Source organism: Arvicanthis niloticus, chromosome 8 (assembly GCF_011762505.2).
Source record: "Arvicanthis niloticus isolate mArvNil1 chromosome 8, mArvNil1.pat.X, whole genome shotgun sequence".
In the NCBI taxonomy this organism is placed as follows: Eukaryota; Metazoa; Chordata; class Mammalia; order Rodentia; family Muridae; genus Arvicanthis; species Arvicanthis niloticus.
In genome coordinates, this window is record NC_047665.1 from 14,516,111 (window position 1) to 14,537,534 (window position 21,424).

At 44.3% G+C, this 21,424-nt stretch overlaps 1 protein-coding gene across 1 annotated transcript in view; it reads left to right on the forward strand.

Annotated features, from left to right (window-relative positions):
- The window catches only part of Fam120a (family with sequence similarity 120 member A), a 91,912-nt gene that overhangs the window by 28,138 nt on the left and 42,350 nt on the right, over positions 1–21,424 (forward strand). The window contains exons 4-7 of the mRNA XM_034510604.2: positions 9,555–9,683; positions 11,096–11,192; positions 20,042–20,139; positions 20,334–20,617. Coding sequence (XP_034366495.2) covers positions 9,555–9,683; positions 11,096–11,192; positions 20,042–20,139; positions 20,334–20,617 — 608 coding nt within the window. The remainder of the gene's footprint in view (positions 1–9,554; positions 9,684–11,095; positions 11,193–20,041; positions 20,140–20,333; positions 20,618–21,424) is intronic.

Genomic DNA, 21,424 nt, shown 5'->3' on the forward strand with positions numbered 1-21,424 from the left:
GCATTGGAAGTCATGCATTGTAGGGTCTTGGCTTTGAAGTCCTTTGCTGCAGTCTTGGAGGAGGCCTAATGTCTGGGTTGACACTATTAATTGGGACCCTGATAATGGCAAAAACAAACTAACCTGGGGCAGGGTAGGTGACTCCCAAACCTGAGGCTACATGTAAGTTCATGGGTTATAGAAACAGTATACCACTTACCCTAGAGTAGTTGGAAATACTTAGGAATACCCTGTTTTTAAGTACAGGGAAATCCTCACTGTAACTTTCTGGTGGAAGAGAATGCTTTTAGTGTATAATATTTTAGTTTCACTTATGTATTGTAAAGAGCATTACTTGTACTTACAGTGGTGAACATCAGATGGAAGCCTTGGTGGAAGGCTTGTTCCACCAAAAAGACTTCTGCTGGTTTTCCTTCTGTGTCCACTTGCAGTAGGTTACAGTGTTCTTTTATGTGCCATGGAAGGCTTTGGCAGCTAGCTGCTTTCAGAAAGCTGAGTTAGCCTTAGGTCTTGAGGTCTGTGAAGTCTGTGAGCTACCATTTCTTCTAGGGCCACTGGACCCTGCTTCTCCTGTGCTGTGGCATAGTTAGCCACTTTGCCTCTGTATGAGAATAGTGACTGGCCTCCCACAACCCAGCCCTGAAAGTGTTCTGTGATGGGTTGATTATTTCTCCGCCCCTGCCACCAGTGAGTGAAAAGAGCCAGTTCAAACCAGATTAGATTATAGTAAAGGCAGGTTTATTGGGGAGCTGCTCTAGGGTGGGTGAGTTCACTGGCTCCAAAGGACCAAGGCCAGGGGAGTTGCCATGGGGAAGGGGGGGGGGACTTTGGGGGAGGGAGAAAGAATGGGGCTTGTGCACGCCCAGAGAAAGAAGAGAAGAGGGACCAAAGTGTCTGGATAATTTAGGGAGGAGCCTCTGGGGGAAGGGCAGCCCAGGCCCTGGGCTGGAAAGTTGAGGCTTGGGGCCAGGATATGCCAGGTAGGGACTGAGGGATGCTGGTAGAACCTGGAGGCCAGGTCTGCTTTGGTATATAAAATAATGCACTTCAGTCCTTTGTTCCAGGGTCCAAAACCAAACATTCTTCATAGGGGTGAGGCTTCAGCTATTGTCTGGCATAGGGCTTTGGCCACAGGCATATACTAGAAGTGATTTTTCCAAATGTGCTTTGTGGATTTTATGTTATTTTATGATTTTTGTGTCCTTACCAGTAAAAGATATTTTGAATTTTGGATAGGCATTTTGTTTTTATTTTTAAAAGGTCTTATCAATGGTACTAGTTTTAATTTAAAAGTATATAATCTCATCTTGTTGGTTTTCCTGAATCTCAAGTTACTGGAATGATTTACTCTCCTTCTGTCCCCAGTGTGTGTGTGTGTGTGTGTGTGTGTGTGTGTGTGTGTGTTGTGTTGCTATGTAGCTCTGGCTAACTGGATCTTACTCCGAAGATGGGTGCCAATGGTGTTTACTGTCTGGTGTTACTAGCCTTAGTCTCTGCTGTGCAGGTCCTTTTCCTTGGACCTGTGGCAGCAGGAGCCCAGTAAGCTGATGGCACTGTGTGGAGACAGCTTCCTCATGCTTGGAGGCTTCTTGTGTGTCATGTGAGCACTGGAGCTCGGTTGGTGGTCCAGTGACTTTATTATCCCAGACTATTCTCTAAATTAAGTTGGGCATAAATTTAATAAACAGGAAGGTGGACTTCATTTATATGCTTTGTTCTTCGTGTCCTAGTATAAGGGGCAGCTTGTCTCCATTCATCTTCCAGGGAGGAGTTCTTGCTTATATGTCAGTGTCATGCTCAAGAGAGTGCAGTGCACCCTTTACATTAAGTCAGTCTAGCCCAGTAAGAGCAAGAAACTGCCTGAAATGTGAGGTCTTCCTGGAGAAAACAGTGATAGGGACTGAAAGGTAAATAGACTAAAACATTCTCCCTTCTTATCCTTTAAAAAACAACACAAACAGAACATAGCCTGAATATAGGGGAAAAATCGGCAGCTAACACCAAGTGTTTTGACTAGACATTCTGCTCTCAGTGGCTGGTTTTTATAGTTTTCCTATTTTTCCATTTTTCCTCTCCAGACTCCCAAATGGTAGAGAAATGTATAATATGGGAATGAAAGCCACTCACAGTCCAATTCAGGAAGAGAACTGCTTTTAACATGTTTGTGTTTACTCTTCCAGAAGTAATTGTATCTGCTGTTGTTTAACATGGAGTTATGCTCTTGATATGTACTAGCCAGGCATTTTGTGTTGTTTATTTGAAATAGGGTCTTGCTGTGTAGCTCTGGCTGACCTGGAACTCAGCATAATTCTCCTGTCCCTGTGCACCCCTACTCCCACCCCGAATCCCAGGAGCTGGGATTACAGGCATCTGCCACCATTGCTGGCTTATCTACCTGTTCTCAGTAGTTAATATAAACCCTAAGAACCTAGACTTAGTGTGAAATTTATTCTTTACTCATCTTTAATTTACCCATTGAATTGCTAAGTGGAATGAATGCTTTTAAGTGCAAGATAGCTCAAAGGCTTTCTGTTTTGTGAAAATAAAGGCAGAAAATATGTAGCTCTAAGGAATTTGCTGCAGTCTGTTGGGCTTCAGGAATAGCCTTCTGCCCATGCTTTCTAGGTCAGGATGGGCTTTCTGTCACAATGATGGGAAGACAGGGGCTTGTTCTTCCATGCAAGTCTTAGTGGGTCTGTGATAGAACTGGGGAGTGGAATGTGGTAGAACCCTGGTGAAAAACCAGGAGGAAGGGCACAAAGGGGGGGGGGGGGCTCCAGGTTAGTGTTTGTATCTTCTGTGCCTACCTTGCAATAATCTAGTTTCATTTTAAGTAACAACATAATGACAATAACTCATGTGCTGTCCTGTGGAGTCTATATTGGCTTTGTTCCAAACCAGGTGGGTTCCATTACTTCCTGCTCAGCACTTACTTACACTGAAAGTCAGGACAGTGCTGGGGTGAAGTGACTTTCAGTACTGCTTTCTAATCTCTGTCCCTACCAACCCCTCACCCTAAACAGATGGCCAGCTGTTGTCATACTACAGCCGTACACTGGAGTTTTGGCAGTTCTGTAACCTAGGGAATATCATTCTTTAGACGAGACTGCAGGTCAGGGGTTGTGCTCAGTATATAGTGCTTCTATCCTTAACAGTGTTGTGGGTGTGTGGATTTAGGGCAGACATCTTTTTCAAGACGACTCTTAGGTCAGAAACGGAAGGTGTACCAGTCTGGCTCTGTGCCACTTACTGGCTTCTTCAAGCCCCTTGTTAGGCCTTGTCCACGTTGGCTTCTCTTGTTGGTCTTTTAGAACTAGCCTTTCCTCCTGGCTGTGTTTAATATGGCTTTCTATATAGGATCCCCTTACTTTCTTACTTGCTCAGACATAGGTGGTACAACTGGTTCCTATATCCAGTTCTACAGTAGTAGTGGTCTTCCTGTCAGCAATTGCTGTATTAAGACATATAACTCACACACAGTCAATCCAGGACTTCATTCCATTAGTTTTAACATTCAGTGCTATGTAACCATCATAGAATATTTTTGTTAACTCCAAAAAAATTATGTTTTTATTAATATAGCCCAGTTCCTTGATAATAAACTCTATCTCTTCATTATGAATAGAATCATACACCACACTGTCTTTGTGTTTGTTTGGCTTCTTTCACTTGACTTAATGCTCTCAGGGTCTGCTGACACTGTGGCTTGTCTCAGCACCACATTCCATCCTGTGGCTGGGCAACACCCCATGGTACTATTATGCCATATTTTGTCAATCTGTGGATTTTTAGGTTTATGCTTTCTGGTGATTATAAATTCTATGAACACATTGGTCCACTTTTATACATGTGTGTGCACGCGCGCGCATGCACACACACTCACTCACTCTTCATTTCTCTTTACTGTCTAGGCTGTGTGCTACTTCTATGTTTAGTTTTTTGAGAGCTCATCACACCACTTCATGCTGTGCAGTGGCTGTACAGTTTTTGTTCCCTTGGCAATATGTGGAGGGTTGGATTTCTGTATGTCCTTAACAGCTCTTGTTAATGTCTCCTCTTGTATTTAGTCACTCTGGTGGTTAATGAGGTCTTCGTTTTGCATTCAAGTTGCCTGTCTGTAATGAGTAATGATATTGTGCGTCTTTTCCTATGCCTGTTGGCCATTTCCCTGCCACCTTTGGGTGAGGGTCTACTTGAATCCTTTGCCTATTTTTAGATTGAGTTATCTTCATTAAACTAAAACAGATTTTAATATATTCAGATGCAAGTCTTCTGTTATATATGAGATTTGCAAATATTTTGGCTTTTTGAATTTTGAAACAGAGTGAGCCAGGCTGTAGCCTCCTGTAGCCTCTTGAGTCCTGGGATTACAGGCATGGTTCTTCACACTGACCCTGTGGTTGACCTTTCTACTTTCTCAGTGGTGTCCTGCTAAATTCCACATCACTACCTTGATTAACATTTTGTCATTTGTCCCTATTCCCACCTACAACACCACTTGGACCTTGGTATGCCTTAGTTTAGTGCAAACATCTAGGTTGAACTGTTCTTGATCTTGTATTCTGTTGCAGCCTTGTGTATCAGAAAAGAGCCAGGTTTTGTGTATCAGAAGTTTCCACTTAATGACTTACTCTCTTTCCTTTGCTATTGTGATTTTTTTTTTTTTTTAACCTGCAGTACTGAACCAGGAGTACTCGGAGAGCTCCTGAGGGAGCGACATTCACCCACTACCCCACACCATCTGTCTGACCTTCCTACTGTGCTCCATCTCTGGGGGTATGATGGTCTGAGCCCTTCTTCTCTTAGAGAACAGGTGGATGTCATTGTGGAGACAATGTCTGAATTAAAGAAAGAACCTGTGAGCCAATTGTCAAAACATCCCTTTTTTCTGATCACAATCGTAGCAAGGTTTTCTATACACATTAATCTAAAAATTCAAATGAAACTTTAAAGGACTAAAAATAGTAACAACCATTTCCCTTCCATTTTTTCCCACTTATACTGGGGACTAAGCCTAGGACTTGGAGCATATACAGGCAAGTCCTGCACCACCGAGCTACTTCCCCAGCCCCAAATACTATTTTCAATATGAAGAAAGTAAAGATGACTATCAAGTTTCAAGACTAAGCTACCACTGCAGTCAGGATGATTATATAAATCAAAGGAACAAAACAGAATCCAGAAATAGTACATATGTGTGGTCAGTTACTCTCATCAGAGTTGCAAGGTAACTAATGAGGCGAGGACTCTTTTACAGCAAATGAATATCTAAGTGCAAAAATGTAAGACAGTCTTTATAATTATCAGTTACATAGACTTCTTAGTTAAGAAAATGAAGAACAACTACACTAAGAGAAACTGTTTGCAAAATAGAATGTTTCTAATAAAGGATTTTTATCCATAACATGTGGAGAATGACATGAGAGTCATGTAGCCCTCCTAGTAAGACAATGGACACAGGTTTGGGTCAGGCATTTTACACAATGCTCAACAGTACTGCACCATCATTGGATGATGCAAGTTAAAGCAATTATGGCGAGCCCCTCCTAACTCACTACAGTGAGCGGGCTGAGAGGGAACAGTTCAACTGCTGGGGGACAGTGTCAAGCAGTTGCAGCTCTGTGCTGTGGCTGTGGAGTGTGGCATAGGAAGAAGAGTTACATTGAGGACAGTGTGTGTGTGTGTGTGTGTGTGCGCGTGCGCATGCATGTTCTAGTGTTGGAGGGTGGAGAAGGGTGGGGGGAGAAGAAAGGAACCACAAAGTAGCCAAAGTCTGGCTACAGAGTACAGTATAGTGATTGACTTCATGAAAAGAGCAAAGAATGCCTGGTTAAAAGAAAAATTCTGTCTCAGTGTCTCACATCAGAAACAGTGTGTTGATTTCCCCTAGGGCTTTGTAAAAGCCTAGCCTATAAGCTTCAGATTCAGTGGGACCCCCACCCCTGTTCAGAGGCCTTATATTTGTGTTATGTGAGAGTTAAAGACATCCAAGTTATCCTTCCTTATAATAAGGTTTTAAAAGTTTTGGAACATTTTTGTCTTTTTTTTTTTTGTTTTAAATCAAATGAGTCTTAGGTTGTAAGGGGAATAATCTTAATACTGTGGTATGGTGGGCTTAACCTAATGCCTGGAATATAATATAGTGACATTTAAATGAATTCAGAGCTATACATAATAGTCAAGACTGAGACCACAGGGTTGTACTAAGTAAGATACTTAAAAACAGTGAATAAATAAATGCTTCTGTAACCAAAATGCCATTGGTATTTTGTCTTATCTGGAAGAGGTTGTTTATTCTTTAATTGTTATAGTGTTGTATTCTTTAGCTTCCTTGCGATATCCCTTGAAATAACTGACCAAAATCAGTGGTTGTAGCAAATCAGGATCTTTGGCTGGCTACAGAGTGGGTTTCCCTGTAAAGGTCCCTTTAAGGATATCCATGATCTGGTTGCTAGCAGCTACTCCCTGTATTTCTATGGTTGTGAGTGCCTTCGCTGGCTACCGCTGTAAGGATATCTTCACATCAATCCCTAAGAAGAATGAAAGCAGCCCTGGGGCTGTCAGCCTCGTGGTGGTGTCATGAGTATAGTGTTGTATAAGTACCTGCTCAGAGCACAGGCTGAGGGATACAGCCAGACAGTGCCATACCACTATCCCAGCTCTAATTCTCCTAGAGAATTTTAAAAAATTCAAATGTTATATTAATTACTCTTCTATTATTATTGTGATAGAATATCTTGGGGAAAAAAAGCAACTTTAGGACAGAAAAGGATTGTCTTTTTGGTTTATAGTTCCAGAGGGGATAGAGTCCATCATGGCATGCAAGGGGTTGGCTGATCACATTTCAGCTGTGCACAGACTCCAGTGAGAGAAGGAAGAGGAGTTGGAGTGAGCCTGGTCCCAGTGATAGCACTTGTAGTATGGCTCCACTTCTTAAGGCTTCATAACCTTCCCAAACAACACCATCTGGAGACCGAGTTTAAACATACAAGCCTGTGGGGATGGATGGATAGGAGGGTGGGGGCATTTCCTATTCAAACTACAACAGGGGTCAGAGGACAAGAGCTTATTGTGTGGCATGGGGAAAAGAGGGTAGGTATCTGCTGGTTCACTGGCTATACTCTATCCTTTGGGGCTGCTCTGGCAGGTCACTGATTCTAGTGTGGTGAGTCTGTGTTATAGCGGCCTGTCATAGATGCATGGGAGATCCCAGTACAGAGTTTTCAGTAGGAAATGGTTCATTTTGGGAAAGAATACTAGAAATGAAAACTCAGATTGGAGCCCCTTCTCCTAACACGCACACACGCACGCATGCACGCACAGAGTTTCTCTGAGCCCCTTCCCCTAACACACACAGAGTTTCTCTAGCTCTGGCTCCCCTGCAACTCTGTAGACCAGGCAGGCCTTGAACTCAGAGATCTTCCTGCCTCTGCTGGGATTAAAGGCATGTACTGCTACCGCTTAGTTCACATGAGAATTTAATGCTGAGGTAATTATCATTTCTACCAAAATAATAGTTAGCTATTACTTAACTTTCCTGCCTGGAAGCATAGGGTAGATGAAATCCTGTGGCTCTTTTATGGCCCCTTCCTTTTTTTTTTTAAACAGTGAAATCCTTCATAATCTCATGACAAGGGAACTTGATTATACACAGTTTTTAACGAAGCAGAAATCATTTACTCTCCTCAGAAACAGAATGATTATTTCCAACTTCAGAGTCACTGGAGTTATTTGACTTTGTTTTTTCCTAACCTTATGTTTTGAGCTAAAATTTAAAAATGGAATTAAGAAAAAATAGCTATTTCTCAGCCACTGTAAAGTTTGAGGGTGTGCTTACCACACCATCAGTTCAGGTCAGGACTCTGCAGGAGGCAGCAGCATGGGTGGACAGCACCAGCAAGGAGGGCCCTGAGGCATAGCAGTGGGCTTGCCTGTGCTCTTGAAAGAGGCAATCAGGAAGCCATTTTATACCCAGTCACTTCTGTTCTTGCCGTCTAAGTTATCATCCTTTAATGTGTAAAGCCACCTAAAATAACCAGCATTTTAGATACCATGCACAGCATGGGGAGATATTCATCAATTTGTAGAGTGTCTGGTGTTGGAGTGTTCAACTAGCCACAAACCCCTGTAGGGGTGAACCTGTGGGTTATGGATTGAGGGCAGATTGTCAGGAGACTCTCCTCCCCACCACCACCTCCCCACCCCAGCCTACACGCTACCCTTCCTGATGGGATATACTCACTGTGTACAGGGTGCCCAAGTGTCTGCCAGCAGCAACATGGGAGTGAGGTGATGTGGAGGTAGCTTAGGGTTGTTGTTCTGGCCTTGATTCCCTGGCTGCTGTGGTGGGTGACCCTAACTTGCCTTGCCCTGAGGTTTTGGTAACATTTCACAGAAGGCAGAGCATGGTCCCTTCTACCTGGTCCCAAGCACTTTCACTCTTCTGCATGTCTGCTGGGAGTATGGGCAGCAGTAGCCGTTTGCCTTGTGTGGAGGGGCATTAGGCTTCTGGGGATGCACTGACAGTTGGCATCAGTCATGCCCAGGGAAGTCTGAGTTGTATGAAGAGTGCTGCTCTCATGGGTGAGAATCAGTGATCCACATGGAATGTCCCGAGTGTGCTAGGGGAGACACAGTCCGGGCGTGGTGGTCGGGGGCAGGGATTGTAGCTTTGGGTATTACACACACACACACACACACACACACCCCTCAGTGTTAGAGAGACTAGAATGCTAAAATGGGTCTCACTGGGATAAAAACCAAGATCTAATAAGCATGTATTCATCTGAACTCTCCCGAGAGAATTCTTCCTGGACTTTTTCTAACTTCTAACAGCTGTTCACATTCCTGACTTGTGGCTTCCTTCTGTTGTCAAAGCCAGCAACGGCAGATCCTGTCTTTCTCATGCCACCTCACAGACTCTGCTCTCCTGCACAGAGTACCCCTATGATTACACTCTGCCCACCCACACAATCTAAGACAGTATTTTTATTTTGAGGCAAGCCAGTTGGCAACCTTTCTCCTGTTTTGCCTCATGACAGTGTATGTGTAGGTTCTTGAGAATGGAATGTGGACAGTAGCGAGAGGCCATTGTTCTGCCAACTCCAAAGCTCTTATGGGTGGTTTTGCTTTCTTTCTAGTCTATTAACCCACCTTCCTCAGTAGCAGCTGTTCTTGGATAATGAGAGATCTTGCTCTCATTATTAGATATTAGACTACATTCTCTCTATTCCTCTGTTTTCAAAGATAAACTTGGTGGGTAGGTACTTGGTAACTGAGTTTATCCTTAAAGTTTTAGTGAGCTTTGAATGCAGGTTCAGAAATCTCAGCCATGCTTTTAACACACAGGATTTGAGCAGGTGAATTGTGTTTTATCATCTGGAAGGAAAAACTGACTGTAGAGACTCCATGCTTATAGGATCTCACAAGTGGGTGGTAAGTGGGTCCTAGCAGGATCCTAGTAGGCACAGTTTTGGAGTGTCTGGGTCCTGTGTGTGGACTTACCCATCTCCGAGGCTCCTGCTTACTGCTGACATGTGCATTTGTCCTCTCAGGTCCGAGCTCACCAGCTGGTCTTGCCACCCTGTGATGTAGTGATCAAAGCTGTAGCTGATTATGTCCGCAACATTCACGACACGTCTGACCTGGATGCCATAGCTAAAGATGTTTTCCAGCATTCACAGGTAAGACCACAGACCGAAAGGACAGGCTTTGGGTCAGAGGGCCAGGCTGGCCAATGTATCTTCTACCAGCTGGGTGCTCTGAGCCACTTCACCTTGCTTGTCAGGCCCCAACAGGAGAGGGTTAATGTAGAGAATGCCAGAGTCTATGGTGCTTCTAAGTGCTCTGTATTTTTGTTTGTTGCTCAGGTTTGGTTCCCCCGCTCCCCCCCCCCCCAGTGTGTGTGTGTGCGCGTGTGTGCATGCGCGCTCGTGCCATGGCCTTTCTGTGTAGCCCTGCTGTCCTTGGACTCATAGCAATTCACCTGCCTCTGCCTCCTGAGTGCTGGGACTAAAGTTATGCATCAGCATGCCAGACTCATGCCTGAATTCTAGAAGATAAACTGCATGTTGGTCAGATGGTGTTGTAGATTGCTGATTTGACTATTCTGTTTCGGGAAGTGAAGCATGTGGACAAGTCAGCTTATTTGAGTGGTCCTGCTCTGCCTTGAGCCTAAGCCTGGCAGGCATGCTAGATGCATGGAGTCTGTGCCATCCATTCTGCCCGCTGTGGGGCTGTGGTACTGAGTGGAGGATGTCAGAGCCTTTGTAAAGTCAGAGACCAAAGAGAGCTGGTCAGAGAAGCCATAGAGCCGGTGTGCAGCTGCCAGTCTGGGTCTGCTTCTGCCCTTCGGGTATCCAGGTTCTGCTGCACACCCAGGCCAGACTGGAAAGAATGAAGCATAGCCAGGTGTGTAGTGTCACAGAACCTTGGTTGGCAGCGAGTGTGAGGAGAAACAACCTTCTTCTAGAAGGTTTTCAGTGAAACATCTCTCCTTAGTTGTGGGTAACAAAGGCTATAAACCTTGAGGAGTGGGGAATGCTTCATTTGCATGAAGAGTTCCGGGTGCTGGCTGCACAGGTGCTCATAGGGAGAGAGGCAGTTAAACCTGTAATTTGGCCACTGGGCTACGTGACTACCTCAAGGGTGGTAGAGGTGTGTGTATGGATCCATATAGGCTACCTGCACCAGGACATGCAGGCCCAGAGCAAGGGGGAAAAGGTCCTACTTCTGCTTGTCTCAGGACAAGGTTTTCAGGGTTAGGAGGTTAGGATGCCCCTCGACTTCACTCTTGCTCTGGACTGGCTTGCCCAGTCACCCAGCTTTCTGGCCCCATACCAGCCCTGCTGCCAGCTGAGAACTCTGCCTTCTGACCACATCACTTTAAATTTGCATTCTTTTTTTTTTTTTTTTTTTTTTTTTTTTTTTTTTTTTTTTTGGTAATAATCTTTTGTGTTTGACCTGAAGGTTCTCATGTCATTCTACATTCTTAGCTAACCTAAAAGGTTACAAGTTATTCACGTGCTGAGTTATGATAAAAGTGTTCATACATATGACCAGTGGCGTAACTAAGGCTTTCCTACATCTGTTTCAGTCTAGAACAGATGACAAAGTCATTCGGTTTAAGAGAGCAGTTGGATATTACTCAGCAACTAGCAAGCCTATGCCATTTCACCCACCACATTACTTAGGTAAGTAAACAAAGCCGCCGTGGGAGTGCATAACTGTATGAGTCTGTAGCTCAGGTAGCTCCCTCTGAAGACCAGGCCGGGCTTAAACTCAGAGAAATCTGCCTGCCTCAGTCTCCGAGTGCTGGGATTAAAGCTACACACCAGCACATGTAGCTTTGTTCTTGGACAGTATGATTTCTGTGTGGCCCACTTTGTTAGTAGTTCCTGAGGGGATGTATAGATTTCTAAGAGAAAAGCAGAGGCCATGGAGACAGGCTGGCAGACCACAGCAGAGAGTCCTCTGAGGACAGACAGTGTAGGATTGGCAGTAACCCCTCTTGCTGTTGCTGCTGCTGCTGCTTCCTCTTTCTCTTCTTCTTTCTTCTCTTCCTCCTCTCCATATTCATTCTTTTCCTTGCAGGAGGGCAGGTTTACTACAGAGATAAGAATCTAAGAGGCCTAACTCAGCCTGGTGGTGGTGTTTGTTCATGTCATTGTTAACAAAAGCAGGAGCCTGGTGGCGGTGGTGGCGCATGCCTTTAATCCCAGCACTTGGGAGGCAGAGTCAGGTGGATTTCTGAGTTTGAGGCCAGCCTGATCTACAGAGTGAGTTCCAGGACTACACAGAGAAACCAAAAAAAAAAAAAAACCCAAAAACCAAAAACAAAAGTAGGAATGTTCATGAGATATGTGTGGGAATTAGACTTAAAAACAATTCTTTGTTTGTTGTGTGTGTAAGTGGGCATACATGTGCTGTGGTTTGGGAGATGGTTCCCTCCTTCCCTTCAGTGAGCACTCTGGGGCTCAGTCTTGGGTTGTCAGGTTTAGGTGGCAGGTATCCTTACCCAGACTTAAGAGGATTCAAGCATGGTTTTATCAGTGTGCTAGGTAGGCCCTGGGAACCCACATCAGAGAGTGGGCTTGGCATGACAGGTGGAAGGTGGCTGAGTTAGTGTAGCCTGTTAGACATTGTAGCTGAGGGAGGTGGGGGTAAAGGCTCAAGGTGCCTGGCCATCTGTTCACTCAGCCTCTTTAGTGATCCTCTGTTCATTCAGATACACATTGTACAATCATTTTTCTCAGAGCAGTCAGACTAACGTTTCAAAATATGAGCCATACCACACTGAACTTCCTGCAATGTTTTCCCATCACACCTGGTCTAACCCCATCATCTTCCACCTGGCCCCACCCACCTTCTTATACCTGGGCCTGTGGCATAGTAACTTTCTCCCTCGCTCGAGTGAGTTAAACTGGCGTCTGCCAGTGGCTTTTGCACCAACTATTATGTTTGGTGCTCCTTTCCCTGACTGCCTTGAATTTGGGTCAGCTAGTGTATGAGACCCTGACTTGAGTGTCTCTGAGGGCATTGAGTGTTTTCTGTCAGTTGTCAGTCCTCTCATAGTTGTCTGCAATTCTTGGTGGCCTCGCCTTATACCCTCTTCCACCTGCAGAAAGTAGAGTCAGGGGGCGAAGGCCTTCCGCATCCCCTGTGGGGGTAACTACTTGACTGAATGAATTAAACCCATGAATCTTTGATTGGAGGAGTGAAGTAATGTGATGTGCTTTGGTACTATTCTTGGAAAAGGAGCACGCTTTGTAGAATGGGACAGGTAGGTATACACTGTTTTACCAGGTAAGCTATATCTGCTGTATGTTTTGCACACAGAAGTGTTTCAGAATTGCATGTTTGCGTGATAGCATGAAATCAGCACTAGACCCGTTGTTGGCCCATCTAGTACAAACACTTGTTGCAAGGCCTTGGGCTTGCTGTTCTTTTGTAACAGCATCACTATGTGGACATTAAAGAGAAAGTATATGTGAAGTATTTGTTAATGGCAGATACTCTTATCATAGGCAGAATGGCCTAAAGGGCACCAAAGATTGACTCAGTGATAGTTCGAGTGCTGACAGTTGGAGGAAGCAGGAAGATTCCAGGTTTGCCTCTCTGTGGATTACTTTGGTTTTCACTGTTGTAAGAGAGTATCTCAAGCTGAGTAATATTTATAAAGACAAGAAGACTGGGCTGGCAAGATGGATCACAGGGAAAGGGTGGGATCCTGTTGCCAATTCTGATGACCTGAATTCCATTCCCAGATCTCACACAGTAGAAGCAAAGAACAATCTCCCACAACTTTCCTTCAGACTTTACATCATGGCACTCTTGTAACAAAATGAGCAAAAAAACCATTTTATTTTATTTGGTTTTTGTTTGTTTGTTTTTGTTTTTCGAGACACGGTTTCTCTGTGTAGCCTTGGCTGTCCTGGAACTTGATCAGTAAACCAGGCTGTCTTTGAACTCAGAGATCTGCCTGCCTCTGCCTCCTGGGTGCTGAGATTAAAGGCATGCGCTACCATCACCACCCAGCTAAATAAAAATGTTTGTTTTTATTTATTTAATATTTTAAATTCAGCTGAGCACTGGGGTCAGCTCAGCTCTAGTGAGGACGTTGCAAATTGGACCATAGTGGTAGCTCTGTGTTGTGACAGAGAGCATACTCTGAGACTGGAAGTGAGAGAGAGATGATGGATCCATAAGCCCATCCACGGGCTTTTAGTGATTTCCACTGTGTTCCAGCTCTTGAAGATCCCACCCATCCATCACCTTCAGTAGCACCAAACTAAGGACCAATGTCCACCACATGAACCTTTTAGAGGCAGAATATCCAAACCACAGTACCTGGGTCAGGAAGCAGCAGCTATAATCTGAGTAGTTACCGGAGATTATGTGAGCAGCACAGTACTCAGATGCATTCAGGAACAGGAAATGGGGTGAAAGGTAGTATCTGCTTTCTATATCTGAGTTTCTAAAAAGTTTGAAAAGGAAATTATGTGGCACATGTACTGATTTCTCTCTATCATTCCCCCAAATGATGTAGTATAGCAACTCTTTGTATAGCATTTGCCCTGCAGTTACTTAGTTTTTGCTGTTCTTAGTCTTTCTGTATAAGGTATACAGAAAGGGGGCACACAGGTAATACCAATGCCTGAGCCCTACTAATTACACACATCACCACATCCATAACAGCCATATACAGTATGCGACTCATTTACTTTGTTGTTATAACAAAACCACAATATCCTCCCTTAATTATCATCAACGAAAATGGCCCAGACTTAATCAGCTCTATTAAAAGTCTAGCATTTGGGAGCGTCTTAACTAGATTCTTTATCTCATATAACATCCCTCCAACTAATCTCCAAGTTCTCACAATACCATGATATCTAAAAACCATGGCTCTGGATGGATTCTATGCACGGATTCTCTGTGTATGAGTTCTTTGTGTCTAATTTCTATGCCATATATCAAAGGAACTTGGACAGTGGTATCCACTGGGATTTCTGGGATAATGGAGTTACCAGGATATCCTTGCAATACTTTGGTAATATTGCCTGCACACATGCCATTGTACATTGATCAAGGCTAGTGACATGTCAAGGCATTTTATGTAAACAAGGTGAACTCTAAATTAAGTTAGAATGTTTGAAGTACATTCGTGTTTTCAGTCATTAAATGACACTTAAGTTTTTGTGGATAGACTTGACTGAGAATTCAGTTCCATTTTCTGTAATAATCTACTCAAAGGACAGCACCTTCAACTTATGAGGGACCTCTTCTGGGCCTGATCTGATAAAAATTTAAAAAAAAAAAAAAAAATCCTTACCATTTCAGTACTAGTACCATGGAGCTGAGCTTCCAATGCTAGGCTTTGCAGAGGTGTCGAAAGCTGAACCAGAAAACTACAGAAACAGAAAACTTCCCTTTGATAACCATTCCTCATTCTTGTTTTTGTTCTGCTTTGAGGTGCTAGAGAATCAGTCCCAGAGGCCGAAGTAGTCTAGGCAAGCAGTCAACAGTGAACTAGTGGTGTGGCTATTGTTGAAGGATGAGAAAAGAATGTGTTCAGGTTGTTTGTCCGGCCTGGAGGTTTTTAAAGTGAGCATATAGGTTATTGAGATGGCTTGGCTGATAAAGGTAAAGGCCCTGCTGACACAGCTGCCCTCCTGAGTTTGATTCCCCAGAACTCACATGGTGGAAGAGGAGAGCTAGCTGACTGACTGTAGGAGGTTGTCTGCCAGCTTCTACACATGCACAGTGCTGTGTTGGCATACAGTGATTTGTGTCCCCGCACACTGCCAGCTCTAGCTTGTTGTGAATCACCACTCTGAACACAAGTATGAGAAAGACTTGGGTTCTCACAATTTGTGGCATAAAGTGGATATGCAAGTTGTTATGTCCTACTAGTTATGTGAACATAGGTGAGTGCTCAGGCCTATTCCAAAGCTGCCTGAGTGAAGCCAGCAGCCTCCTTATTACCTTAGGTACCTTTCTGTTACTGTGGAGAGACACCATAGCTAAATGTCTTGTAAGTTCCAGAGGATGAGACCATGACCATCTTGGCAGGGAGTAAGACTGGGGACTGGAGCTGTAACCCATGTTTCACCCAGAAGTGGGAGGCAGAGTGCTACTATCGAATGCTGTGGACTTTTGAAGCTTGCCCCAGTGACACACCTTGTCTAATAACCACCTAGCTGGGGATTAAATATTCACATATTTGAGCCTACGGGGGGTATGTGGGGAGGGGAGCATTCTCATTCAAACCACCACACTTATGTAAATGAACTATACACTCTTCTTGTCCTTAGGGTTAAAATTGTCAAATGCTGCTCTTGAGATGACTTAGCAGGTAAAGGTACTTGTTGCCACTCCTGACAACAGAGTTCCATTCTTGTGGCTCACAGGAGTGAGGGATAGGGATGGATGACTTACACATGCTCTCTGACCTCCACAGACATGCTGTGTCATGTGTATGTCTGGTGTGCATCCACATGCACCCACACAAAATTAACACATAAAGATATAATAATAAAAAGAACTTTGTTGCTGGAGAGCATAACGTTATTTTTTTCAAAGCCTACTTTTAATGATGGTTCTTAATGCTTTAATTTCCCTTCTAGCCTCCTAGACTTTCTGTTGTTTCACATCTTTAACAGCATTTGACAGTTTTAATTTCCACCCACCAGAGGTAGTAGAAAAGAAAGGTTATTATGATATGGGGGAAAGTGGACCTGTTTAGAAATGATTCTTCGGAGCAAATCCCATCTGCATTGTCAGGAAATCAGCAGTTCAGTTCACAGGTCAGAAGCGGCAGCTCGATCCACTCACAAACACTTCGCAGATGTATCAGCAGTCCAGTTCAGTAGTGTCAGAATAGCAGCAGTGATGGCACAACCTAACAGGAAGAGCCAGGCCTCAGCTAAATCATTCTGCAAGAGTCAGCAGGAGGGATTGGGACCAGCAGGGATGCCATGAACAATTCTTTGCTGTGCCTCTCTCCACTGAGGGAAGTTCAGTGAAGACAGGAGACCAACAAGTATTGCTCAGCTAGCTCTACAAGCAAGCCTCTCACAGGCCCTTGAGTCCTAGTTATACTCCCTCCAAACATGAAATGTCCTCCATGGGTCTTGCCTCACACCATGTGAGTCTGACTTAGCAAAACTCTGCATGAGTCTGTATTAGCTGACATCACTCTGCCAATCAGCCAGAGTCTGCTGAAGTGGCAAGAAGCCGCAGCACATCACCAGACGATTTTTAGTGCATTTCTTTCTATGGAATGCTGACAAATGCAGCTCAACTACACAGTGGAAGGTGGACCAATACGTGTGTGTCATTAGCTAAGACTCCTTCATCACTTGTCCTTTTATGTGCTTGCTTCAGCAGAACATCCTCTCTTCCTGTGTCTGCTTCAGTGAAACGTTCCTTCACTTGTCTGCTTTAGCAAAACATTCTTTTATTCGTGTCTGCTTCAGGAAAACACTCCTTCATGTGTTTGCCCCAGCAAAATATCATCCAACACAACTGACTTTTTAAAGAACCCTTAAGTTTGCACTTCAGATGAGAATGTTAACAGGGCGGGTACTTTATCAGAGAATTTGGCAGCTTTTCACAAAACAAAAGATACTCTTGACCATGTGACTCAGCAGTCATATCTGTGGATATCATCCACACAGAAACCTGCACTTGGATGTTTACATCAACTTAATTTATTATATCTGTTCAAATTTGAAAGTCCCCAAGGTGTTCTTAAGAAACGTTCCTCGGATAACTCTAGCATTGTTAGAGTGGTGCTGTTACTCAGCCACAAAGTCACAAAGGGGCCTTAGATGCATGCTGCTAAATGAAAGAAGCCAGAGTCCCTACATCATGTGATTCCAGTTGTGGATATACTCCCACATTTCCATAGGAAAGGGCAGAACCACATAAACAGTGAAAGGTCCTTGGGGGTTATGATGAGCGAGCAGTGACTAGGTAAATCCTGAAGCACTTTCAGGGCCCAGTAGATGTGCCTGTTGAAGAGTGTCCAGTAATTATAAAACAGCCATTGAAAACTAATGTCAACAGCAGGAGTTACATTCTTTTATTCTTTGAATCAAAATTCTCAAAGCTTCATTTTACCATCCTTGGAAAGTGAGATCCTTATTGTCTTGAGACAAGGCTTGAGACATTGACTGGAAGTTTGCCATTTCCATTAGAGTGGCTGGTTGACCTCTGCTCCTTGATTCTGAGGTTACAGGCATGTGGGTGTTGGGGACTTGAATCCATGGCTTCATGTTTGCAGAGCAAGCACTCTTACTTGCTAAGCCATCTCTCAGTCCCAGACATTTTAAAAGTGTACTTTGTAACTATTTTGTGTTTTGTTTACTGTCATATCTCTAACAGAATAGCCTCGTTAGGGCGGGATGGGAGTGAGGGCTGCGATGTGATGTTTACAGTTAGTTGGAAGTGCTTTTAGTTTAGTGCCATTTCTTTAAACAGGTATCTTAGTTTAATACAGAGCAAAGGCTAGGCAGTTCTCTGGGGTTTGTGAGTCACTGGGGTGCATCAGAGAACTGTGCTTTGGGGTCTTGGGGAGAAAAGTCAGGGGACACAGCTCAAAGGCACTTGTATGTGGTGCTTTTCTGTGCATTCCTGAGGAAGTCTGTAATACTTAGCACTTTTTTCAAGTTATAAAAATACTCTATTAATTAAGCATTCTTCCTGCATTCTTTTTCTCCATTGTTGTACATACTTTGCTAACAAAGGCTGCTCTAGTGTGTGTTGGTAAAAAGGACATAGGAGAGCAGCAGTGTTGCCTCTGCATTGGGCCCTGTGTTGCTTCTGAGACACTTTTGTGGTGGAGAAGGGGGACCATGGTTCTTTTCACCTATAGCACTGGACATGGAAAACAAGAACCAATTTAGAGGGAGGCCTGTGAGCTCCCAAGACAGGTCCTGGCAGTCAGTCATTTCTATCGGAAGATGTGGTAGACGACCTCATTCAGTTACCACAGGACTGACATATGAGGAAATGATAGCTTGTTCTGTGGAGACACAGGGCATGTCTGAAGCCATTGACTACAGTGCGTTGTTTAGAAAATACTTTTAAAATGTTTGCTTTGGCAGGGCTGGAGCAGTGTCTCAGCAGTTAAGGAATTGACATAGGTTCCCAGCACCCATGTCTGACAGCTCCAGGGGATCTGGTGCTTTTCTTCTGGCCTTCATAGGTACCTGTAGTCATGTGACATACAAATGTACACACAAAATAGTAGAAATACAATTTGAAGAGAATCTTTGGTTGTTGTGTTATCCTGTTTTATTTGTTTGTTTAAAGGAAAGTTCTTGCTTTTTAGGGAGATTTTAGTTGTTACATCCAAAAGTAGCATGGCATGAGTGATCATCTTCTGAAAGTGACAAATGTAAGTGACTTGTCCAGACCATGCTTTTATTATTCAGAAGTTAGTGGCATGGGGTTAGGGAGCATAACTTTAATCGGAGCACTAGGGAGGCAAAGGCAGGTGGATCTCTTTGAGTTTGAGGCCGTCGTAGTCTACAAAAGAGAGTTCTAGGACACCCAGAGCTACACAGAGAAACCCTGTCTTCAAAACAAAAACAAGCAAACAAACAGTTAAATAGAAAAGGTCAGCTACCAGAAACTAACGAGGAGACTTTGTACAGTGATTCCCATGATACTGTTCGAACACTGCTGGGTTTTATATCATATTTTGTTCCTACTCCTGGCTGTGACTCTGAATTACCATAGAATATTTTTAACATGTGTAGTGGCTCTTGCCTCACACTTGGAAGGGAGCTGGTAGATTTGTCACTTGTGCTCAGGTACATGTGTGTTTGGTGTGTCTACATGTGTAAATGTGCCCTTGAGCACACACGCTGTGTTCACTCTTCCTTGCTGTTTGTACAGTAGCTTTCTTTGTTCAGTACAAAGTGGGAAACTCTGCCAGAATTCCCTGTTAGTGAGAGCCAGCATCAAAGGCCTGTCAGTTCAGAGCTAAGAGCTGCAGGCTGTTGGAGATGAGAGTTCTAGAGAGTTGGTAGCTTGTGAGGCTCCTGGATCCTCATAGAACTGGAGAATGTGAGCAGTGATGTATGCTTCTTCTTCAGCCTTTGTGGGCTGCATGCATGGTAGCTCTCAGAAACCCTGTGTCTGCCAGATTGGCCCAGCGATGAGGCTAGTGTTTTCATTGAGAGTCCTCTTGGAGCTTTGCTTTCAGAGAGGCAGAGTGAGGAGCTCTGGAAGGGATAGGTACTTGGCTGAGTAAGAGATGGTCATGTTTGCCTTCCCTGCCCAGTGCTGTTCAGGGCAGAGACTTAAAAGCCCTCTGATCTTATGAGAGCTGGATTTCAGAGCTCTGGACTGGTTTTACTTCCACTTTTATAGCTAGATGAGGAAGCTATGACCTCTGAGTTTCTAAAGGTTCTGGGAAATCTGAAGTGGGTAAGGTATATGGGCCCTGGGCTAACCCCAGGAATGTCCTGGGGATATAGCATTTTCTTCACAGTTGTCTTATTATTTTCTTCCTCTATTGATAAAACAGCCCGACCAAATCCATTTGGAATGCCTGGGATGGTGCCACCATATGTTCCCCCTCAGATGCTCAACATTCCACAGACTTCTCTGCAAGCAAAGCCCGCGGTAAGGTATCCTCTGAATCAAGTTAGTGCTGTGGACCTTGGATATGAATTTAAAAAAAAAAAAAATCTTGGGTTGATATAAAGGATAGTACCAATTTGTCACATTAAAAATGACCGAAGAGGACTAAACTTATCCATCCAGGCTTGTCTCAGCCCCCACCAGCACTGTACACTGACTTGTGTTCTGCACCTCAGGTCCCACAGGTGCCCAGCCCAGGGGGCACCCCAGGCCAGGCTCCATACCCATACAGCCTCCCTGAGCCAGCCCTCGCCCTGGACACTAGCGGGAAGAACCTGACAGAGCAGAACAGCTACAGCAACATTCCTCCTGAGGGGAAGCACACGCCGCTGTATGAGCGCTCCTCGCCCATCAACCTGGCCCAGAGTGGCAGCCCCAATCACGTGGATTCTGCCTACTTCCCTGGCTCTTCTACGTCATCATCATCAGACAACGATGAGGGCAGTGGAGGGGCGACCAAGTGAGTATTCAAGATCGCAGAGTGCTCTGGGTGCTGTGAACTGAGGGCTTCCTTCATTCTGTAGCCAAAAGTTGTCTACCACAGGTAGGTGCTGTTTGTACTTAGGAGAGGTATACCCAATGCCAGGTCTTGCTGTTTTAGCCCCAAGGCTGGAGATCCAAGGGATCTGGGCCAATTGGACAGTAACTCACTTATGTCATGGCTCAAATATGTGGGTTGCTCTGTGGCACCATTGGCCCATCATGTACGCCAACTCCCTTGACAGCCTTCACCTCTGGACTTCCTAGAAAAGAGAGCCCAAAGCTTCCCCTCATCCAAACTCAGCAGCTAGTTAAAGGTATGTTCTTGAAACAACACTGTTTGCCTAGCCAAAGTGTAGAATGCTGCCTGGATTCAGATGAGACTTCTTCCTAGAGAGCATTAGATTTCACAAATGAACAGCTAGTTAAAATTAGATGGGCAGAAATCATAGTATCCTCTCTTGTCCCCTAAGGTATTCTTTTTTTTAAAAAGGGAAAGAATTAACTATCTTTCCTGTGAGTTCATTGTCCTATTGTGAATTTGAGCACTGCTTCATGGGGTAAATAACTACATGGGCAGGCTACTGCTGTGTGACTGCCCAGCAAGGCTGGTGGGTGCTACATTTGCCCTTGTGCTCAGATGTGAGAGATTTGAGAGGCAGTGTTGAGTGTTCCTGCAAGTTTTCCCTGGTGTATCTATCTACTACGAAATGAAAGCAGATGTGTGCTGACCTGGGGTAGTGCTTACTGAGTCTGTATACCTTGTTTGGAGTAAGTCCAGTGGAAG